This window comes from Ochotona curzoniae, unplaced genomic scaffold, assembly GCF_017591425.1.
Source record: "Ochotona curzoniae isolate NIBS_2020 unplaced genomic scaffold, NIBS_Ocur_1.0 patch335, whole genome shotgun sequence".
Taxonomy (NCBI): Eukaryota; Metazoa; Chordata; class Mammalia; order Lagomorpha; family Ochotonidae; genus Ochotona; species Ochotona curzoniae.
Genome location: NW_024466901.1, coordinates 42,883 through 51,837, shown reverse-complemented (window position 1 = coordinate 51,837; position 8,955 = coordinate 42,883). Strand labels below are relative to the sequence as shown.

The window sequence follows — 8,955 nt, the reverse complement described above, 5'->3', positions numbered from 1 at the left end:
AATGGTAAAGAGCTGAGATTTCTCTTTTTGGCCACTCTTGATCACACAGAGGGAAGACCTGAATGACCAATTACTTTGGCAGAGTTTGCTGTTTAGAATATTGAAGTAGCTGAAACTTTCACTGTACCATGAACTGCAATTTAAATTCAAGTACTTCTGAATGTCAGTCAATAAATTGAAATGTACTATTTACCCACTAACACTTATATCCAACAATTATATGTGTGCATGTGTGTGTGTGTATATATATATATATGAATGACATATCACCACACATGTACTTTTAGTGAATTATTTTGAATAACAACCCAACCTAAAATAAAATATCAAACTAACTCTCTGGGTATAATAAACTTGACTACATGTTAGAATCCCATGGATGGCTCTCTATAAATGATGCTGTAGTAACATTACCTTATCTTTGGTTAAACTCTCGAGCACAGATTATCAGTGCAAAATGTTTTATACACTTGACTACTGTTACCAAAGCCATGAAAGCATGCCAAAAAACATCCAATATGGTCCAGCTGCTGTCCTGGGCATGGTTTGGTTCATACTGAATTAATTCAGAAACATTTCTCTTGGTTTCTGGAACTATCCTCAGAAATATTAACATAGAAGTAATGAATGCTGACTCTTCACCATAGGTACTATATATACATTATTGTGTTTACTCCCTATAGTTACCATGTAAGTTTTACAGATGAGGAAACTGAAATTCAGAGGTTAAATATTTGCTCAGAGCCACGTGGTTACCAAGGGATAGTCTTCATGTAAGCTCAACTTGGAATTGTGTTTTTAGGATGTGTTTAATTATTTGAAATAGAGATATTCCATCGATTAGTTCACTCCCCAAATGTCCACAATTGCTTTGGCTAGGCCAGGCTGAAACCAGGAGGCAAGCATTCCATCCACATCTCTCAGCCAGGCAGCTGAAGCCCAAGTACTTGAGCCAGCATCCACTGTTTTCCTGGGTGCATTAGCAGGGAGTTGGATTTGAAGTGGAGCAGCCAGGATTCCAAACTGCACTCTAATGTGGGATGCTTGAATCACAAATGGTGGTCTATCTCACCGTGTGAGCCAACCCTGACTTGTACTACTAGTTGACAGACATGTAAGATCTACACTGGATCTATACTCACCAAAATCTGAGTCTACAACCACACTTTGACAGTCGTAACATGCCTAGGACATATCAGATTAAAAATAAAAACGTATTTGTGTCCTAAAGTAATGTATGATTTAGCCCAATATTAAAACAAGTATTATAATAGCTGAGAGAGTGAAATAAAGATCCAAGAATCACATTAGCCCTAAAATGTGCAGTGAGTTCTTGGACGTTAGCCAATAGGCAGGCTTACTATTTGTGTTCAGGTTCAGATGTTCACCTTGAGAAGTTACTAGTTTCCTTTGCAGGTGCTGAGGTAACCAAAATGGAAAAGCACTGAAACTCCATCTGTAGAAAAATTAGGGCCTTACTTAGAATGTCAAGAGCGGCAGTGCATAGGCATCTTGATAATCCAGGAGTTTTGGGGTTCATTTGTTTTTAATCTACTTATCTGAAAGGCAGAGTTACAGAGAAACTGAGGCAAACATCTTCTATCTCCTGGGTCACTCACATGACCTCAGTGTCCAGAGCTGAGCCAATCAGAAGCCAGTAGCCTTCTCTAGGTCTCTCACGTTGGTGCAGCTGCAGCATCCAATCATTCTCCAATCCAAATCATTCTCCTCTGATTTCCCAGGCCACAAGCAGGGGATCTGGATCGGAAGTCAAGCAGCTGGGACTCAAACCAGCATCCCCACCTGGCACCACAGGCAGAAGGTTGGCCTACTATGCTACAGTGCCAGCCCTGGAAATCAAGTTCTTATCCATTCACCTGTTTGGAACTCTTTTTCAAAGTGTTTTGTTTTGTTTTGTTTACTTTCTTGATAACATAGCTTTTATGCATTCTTGGTAAAAGCCAAAATTTAATAAAGCAATAAATTAGTCTACTAAAAGCAATTCTTTATTCTTTAAATTTGGTAGAAATGTCTAATTCCCTATAGTTCTTATGATTAAGCTGAATGCACAGAAATGGAAAATAAAATCATCAAAGCCATTATTATGTGAGGAAAAGGGAAATTCTAAAATGTGGTTACTCAACAGGGCTGTATGGCCTCAGCAGACAAAAACAATATTTCTTTGGTGACCAGAGAATGAGAAGCTTTTAACTGATTGGGGGGTTTTCATATAAAATTATTAGAATCAAGAGCTGACAAGAGTTGCCAAGTCTTTCCCTAGTGTTTGAGAGAGCCCTTATCTCATTCCAGAGGATAACAGTTTGATATGGGTCCTGGCTTTGCTAATGCAGACCGTAGGAGGCAGCAGGTCATGGCTGAGATGGTTGGGTCTCTCCTATCCAAGTGGGAAACCTGAGTTGAGTGCTTACACTCCTGGTACCAACCAGTTGCAAACATTGTCAGCAGTGAACCAGTTGAATGACTCACGTTTTGCCTCTCAAATAGAAAAATGTTTAAAAACTGACATGATAGGCCCGGTGTGGTGGCCTAGCAGCTAAGGTCCTCACAATGCACTTGCCAGGATTCCATATGGGCACCAATCTAGTCCCTCTGGCCCCACTTCCCATCCATCTCCCTGCCTGTGGCCTGGGAAAGCAGTCAAGGACAGCCCAAAGCCTTGGGACCCTAATTCGCATGGGATACCCAGTTAGAGTCTCCAGGTTCCTGACTTCAGATCAACACAGGTCCAGCTGTTGCAGCCACTTGGGGAGTGAATCATCAGATGGAATATCTTTCTCTCTTGCTCTCCTCCTCTCTGTGTATATAACTTTCTAATAAAAAATGAATCTTTTAAAAAACCGACATGACAAGCAGAAAAGTGCAACAAGATTTAGAATGAACTGCTTGGTAAGTGAAACCCATGTGGTATCTAATTTAACGACTAGTTTTATTAGACTAAACAACAGGAATGATGCCAGCTTGTAACAAGTAGCACCAACCTATTAGACTAAATTAACCGAGGGACAGGGAAATAACAGAAAAAAGATGAAGCTTTAAGCAGGTGACTGAGAGTCAGTCACTGCAGTGAAAATATAAACGCTGTAGCAGGAATTTAGGATTAAGCTAGGTATATAGTTTGTAAAATGAAACCTAGCTCTTTAAATGAACTGTTCAGGGTTAGACACAGTTATACCTCAGCAAGAATCTGCAAGTGAGAATTGTACCAAAAGAGACAACAAGTATGTTTAACTGTGCTTATATACTTTTAAGTTTCTGAAAATAGAAATTTTGCCCATTTATGTCAAATGTTTACTTGGCCTGGTAAAAACATTTGATTATTCCTTTCAAAAACACATTGCAGCCCTTGCTAATACAGACAACGCCAAAGTGCTCCTCCCCTAGTCTGAAGTGACCACTGCTGGGCAGAGGTATCCTTAGTAGAAACTGAAGTTGTGACAGCTCATGTCATCTGTTCATAGATTTTCATATTTCAGGCATACTTTTTTTTTTCCTTTAAAAGCATGTAGTTGCAGGGAAAGGATTGAAGTGCACTCATAGACAGAATACAGAATGATTAATTTTCTAAAAGTCTGTTAAGCTCATAAGAAGACCATGATAAGGATGGCACATAGAAGTTTTTTCCTAAAAACTGTATTTTGTTAGAAAATCAATATATAGTGCTTCAGTTACCACCAAAACCTATGTTTATAGGAAATATTTATCAGCATATACTTGAGGTTGAATTTCCTATTTACCATGTCTTAAGCAAAAAATTATGTGTTAGCTGTGTGCTTATTTTTTTCCTTGTCAAACTGTCAGGACAATAGTTACTGAGACCATTTGATAATTTCAGTGATGTTCCAATTTTTATATTAAACTAGACAACACAGAACTTTTGCATTTATCTTTATTTTTGGTGAAAAGAAGTACAGTAGTGACATTTTTCCTTCAAGCACATAGAAGACAAAATACTAATTATCCTTGTTGAGAGTAATTCTACTAGTATTTAAACTGGTTAGGAAACATACAAGTACATTATAACTAGGGCAAGAAATGTCAAGTGAGACACAAAGTTGTATTTTTCAGTTTAAGACCACTTTCACAAGACTTAGCAACAATTGAAAAATTTTTGACTCTTCAAAGATCACAATATTCAAGTTTTATTTCTAAGACCAAAGTTATATATGAACAGAGACCAGAACAAGCTAATCTACAGAATATTCAAGAAGTCTTCAAACTTCACAGGACACGAAACGTATTTTTGTACATGTTCTCAATTACAAGAGAAGTAGACATGTAAACATCAAATCTGTCATTAAGCTGTAATGGAGAAAGGAACAATTTTATGCAAAATGAATTAAGGAGCATATAGCGTTAATCCTCCACATATACAAAGGTCACTCCTAGAACAGTAGAGAGAAGAATCTAGATACATTCGCAAATCTGAAGAGTTAGGAAACACTGGAGAAAAATCTTCCTGTAAACATCTCATTTAAACCCCAAGCCTTGATTCTCTTATCTGTATCCTAACGGACCTCCCCTCCTCCCTCTGATCCTACGTTTGCTTTTTCAACTGGCCTTTGCAAGCCCACTCCACAAAGGGATTTCTACTTCTGGGTCTTTACTTAGTTTCCCCCATCTAAGGCATCCTTTCCACTGCTTGTGACTTTTGTCTTATAAACCTTCAAAGACTCAGAGCAAAGCCTCGAAAAAGGAAAGGAAAAGGACAATGGGTGGCCATCAGCAACACCTTAAGCTCACCTAACACAGCCCTAACACCACCACTGCCCCACTCATTGGAACTTACCCTGGAAATTGACAGATGTCATAGGACATCTCAGCCAAAGGCAGCCCTTTCTTTGTTAAAGCAAAAGCTGAGAGGAAATGCAGAACTGGAAACTGAGGACCAAGGCAACCAGGCAGTTGAGGCCCATGGGACAACAGAGCAGTAGTAAAACAGTACAGAGAACAGGGTGACCTACAAGATCCAACTCTGGGACCATTTCTGAGAAGTCCAAGGACCAAGAAAGAATCATCATCTTTCGAAAGTGGAAGGAAACTAAATTCTGGTCGCTTCCGGTTATATCTTGTTTTGAGGCCTGTCCTGAACCCCTCTCTTCCTCGCCTCAGCTTCTCAAACTAAAGAAACACAGGGGTTTGGGAAGAATTGGAGGGGGCTGGGTATGTCAAGGTTAGCCTAAAAGAACATCGCCCTTAAATAATTACAGATCTCTCTGAAACTTTCCACACCTTTAAAGTAAACGATGTAGGGGGATGAGGGCAATAGGAGATCTGGAGTCTGTTTCACAGTACCCTTCTCTGGACGCAACCCCAGAGGTTAAACAGAAAGATGGCTGGGCAGTTTTGTTTCCTGAATTGCTCAAGAAACAGGGAAAGAATGAGCTTAACCTAAGAGGATTAAGAAACACCACATTCCAGAAAATAACCATCTCTTCAGTACCCCACAATCCTGATAACTTCTGCCATGTTCAGGATGGTAATGGGAGAGTGACTAGGGGCTGTGGTAATCTGAATTGTCCAGATTAACCATAGTTTGTTGGTCAGAGATCAGTAAAGCTAAATGCTGGGAGAGGTCTGACCCGGCCGGCCTTGAATTGGGTTGGCTTGTTACTTAGGCCAGACCAATCTGTCTAAAGGGGCGAGGGGGTGCTGGTGTGGGTTTCCTGCATGTGTCTGGGAATGAACCACAGATAGCTCTCCAGGCAGACATTAGTGAACTGTGCCTAGCAAGTAGGGGTGAGCTCCAACACAGACCTTCATACTCACCAGTAGCTGGTCCCAAAGCAGAGTCATCAAAGGGAAAAGTCCAGGTTGTAACACAGAAATGCCTCTTCTCTGTTACTTAATTCTCATACCTAGCAGTCACCCACCAGCCACCTGCTTGTTCTGCCAAATAACCAGCATGGTAGATGGCCTAAGCTCTGGGAGGCACCTGGCATCCAGTCAGTGGTAGCCTGGAATGTCCAGTTCAGTTGATGGCTGAATTGGGATATCAGTTTCTCATCTTGTGGTGGTGCAAATCAGAGCATGCCTTAAGCATATGAATTATCAGGAGCACAGCAGCATGAAGTATGAAGCCCAGATAGTTATTTTTCAAAATGGATCAAGCTTTCTTGTAGGAGAGAACCACTTAGATAACTACAAGACGACCATAGTCCCAGACAGGGCTCAAGCCATGCAAAGACAATACGCATCTACAGCATCATGAGCTTGTCATAGAAGCATCAGAAGGAGGCCATGCACCTGGAACAGTAACACTACGCAGAAGAGCATGAAGGCCCAGAAGGAGACGAGCACAGGCACCTAAGCACAATCTGTTGAAGATTCGGAAAGTCCAGAGGACACAGTGATCCAGTATGAAGAGAAGGCAGAGAGAAGACTGCATGCTATTGGTCAAGCGTTAAGTCCAGGAGGAGATGGTAAGGAAACTTGTGCAGGAGCTTCTGAGGAGGGCAGAGATTAGCCGGACTGGAACCTGAAGGCCCTGGGGCTTTCCACGGGCTGCCTTGGTGGGCCTCGAATTCCTCGGCGGGCTCCGTCACCCATCAGGTAGTATTGGAGGGGATTGGACCACAGTTCTCCTTTGATAATCTCAGCAATCCTGTCGAATTCGAGGAGGCTATGATCGGAGAACCAGTTGAAGAAGCTGGGGATCGTGTTCCCTTCCCGGTTCCTGTGGATCTGAGCCTGGGGGTCTTGGCCTCGGTGCCAGCGGATCGGAGTGGACAGAGACACTACCCGGCCAGAGGATCTGCGCTCATACTCCTTGACCAGCCCCTCATTTCGGAAGTAGGGGTTGCTCTGAAAGATGAACTTGAATTTGCAGCCTGCTCTGGGATGTTTAAGCTCCTCCACTTCCAAATTAATCATGTACCTCATCATGTCTTCATCTTGGCCACTGATCATAGGCGACAGCTGCGGGTGGTTCCGAAAGGCAGTGACCCAGAACCCCGGGATATTTTGGATAATGAAGCTCCTGCGCTGCATATGAAGTCTTCGCATTCGGCCAAACTTGCGCTCCAGCTGAAGAAAGGCCCTGTCAGCCTGGGCATTGACGTTAGAGAGCTCCTGATCAATGGCCTCCAGCGAGTCCATGCAATTATTGATCTTCGGAGCCCTGGGCCGCGCCTCCTCTTTCACTCCTCCCACCACCTTCTTTTCCTTCGGTGCAGCTTTCTTCTCCATCCCCGCCTCAGCTTCTCCCTCCTTCTCTGCTGCCACAGTGATGGCGCACTTCTTAGTCGTCATCTCTTTGGCTTTGGCCCCAGAGATCACCAAAGACCCCAACCCCCCTGCGCCGCTGGCTTCTAGAGCCTTCTGCCCAGCTGGGCTGCGCGGCTCTCCAGGCTGACAGCCATTTTTCTGGCTGTTGTCTGCTGCCATGGAGGCACAGGCGGCTTCGGAGCCCTGCGTGGGGGACGTAGCATCTCCCTGTGCCGCTTTGCTCGCCGCACCGCCGTGGTTCGCAGCGATCGGGCTGAGCGCAGGACCGCAGTCCACGGCATCCCGGGGTGTACCTTCCTCTGCGGCGGTTTCCAGACCGACCCCACCTGCATCCGCCATGGCCGGTGTCTCTTCGGTCTCTGCACGGAGCCCCTGGCACTGGCTTAGGTCCGAATCTCCTGGGGCGTGCTCGGGAGCAGCGAGGCCGGGAGTCTCGGAGAGCGCGAGCTTGTTGCCGCCTTCGAGGCCGCTCATTTTGGGAGAAGGCAGACCAGCGGCAGAGGAGCGCTCCGTGTCCTCTGCAGCAGCAGCGCTCCGCCGGGATCTGCACCTAGCACCACCCCTTCTCCTCTGCTCGGCGCCTGCTGCCATGGCAACCGGGAACGTCAGGGCGGGGGCGTTCGCCGTCGCGCGAGAGCCGGAGCTCGCTGCGCCAGGGATGATGCTTGTCAATCAAGCATAATCCTTTGTCTTCTCCTTAGAAAATGTTAGGAATTCATTATTCCGAAAAAGAAATCTGACTGACGTAAGTGGATGTACTCGCATTCAAGCATCTGAGAAGGCTACTGTGGGTTTTATTAAAACCCCCAAGTGAAATGCTAAAGCACCTAACGTATTAAAATATTTATTAAAAATAAGGGTTAGTTATTGTCTGTTTAGATGGGTTCATAGTGCCTCTTCTGAACAGCGAAGCGGATTCACAACTCACGGCCCTTCTTTCTTCAAGGCACACATTCATGGCCATTACCAATGCACAAAGATGAGCAGAGTGACTTCTGAATTGAAGTGGGGCTGCGTTAAATGCTACGGATTTTCAACCTCTCAGCAGTGAAACGAGACAACAATAGATTATTTCGACCTCCTTACACATTTTAACCTTTATATATTTTGCTTATCGTCTACAAAGCAATTGAATAATATTTCCTCTGCACTTTTAACTGTGCCAATTCATATTAGGGCTAGGACTGGGAGCTGACTGGGCTAGGCTAGGCTGCAGCACCCACCGGTGAATGCCAAGGTGAGGTGGGCCATGTGAGACTGTGCCACAGTGCCACCAGCACACGTGAGACCCGGGGGGAGGGACCCAGTCCCAGAAGGAAGGCTACAAGGGCTCCTCTGCTGGGCCAGTGCTCCCACTGGCAAGTGTAAGAACTGGGATGGGGGCCAGACCAGGTTGGGAAGAGCTACAACAATTGTTGGCCTGCATATAAACTGGGTTGGGGGGAAATCCAGGCTGGGCGAAATGACCATATCCACTGGTGCATGCATCCATAAGTGAATGCCTGCATTAGCAAGAGTAAATACAGGCCCATTAGACTTCGCCACAGCATCAGTTGGCAAGTGCTGTGACTGGAGGCAAATACTGTCAAGCTAGACTGCAGAATCACCTGAAGAATGAAAGATCCAGGACTGGTAGTAGGTCCAGTAGGGAAAATGTGGGCACCTCTCTGATGGGTTGCAACGCCCACTGGTGAGCACGAGAACCCCGGG

The 8,955-nt window shown here is 44.6% G+C and overlaps 1 protein-coding gene across 1 annotated transcript; it reads right to left on the bottom strand.

Moving 5' to 3' along the window:
* Positions 1 to 5,633: 5,633 nt before the first annotated feature.
* LOC121167115 (testis-specific Y-encoded-like protein 4) lies at positions 5,634 to 7,726 on the bottom strand. The gene has a single exon (XM_040996495.1). The coding sequence runs from the start codon at positions 7,717 to 7,719 to the stop codon at positions 6,481 to 6,483; it is 1,239 nt and encodes a 412-aa protein (XP_040852429.1). The 5' UTR covers positions 7,720 to 7,726; the 3' UTR covers positions 5,634 to 6,480.
* Positions 7,727 to 8,955: the final 1,229 nt, after the last annotated feature.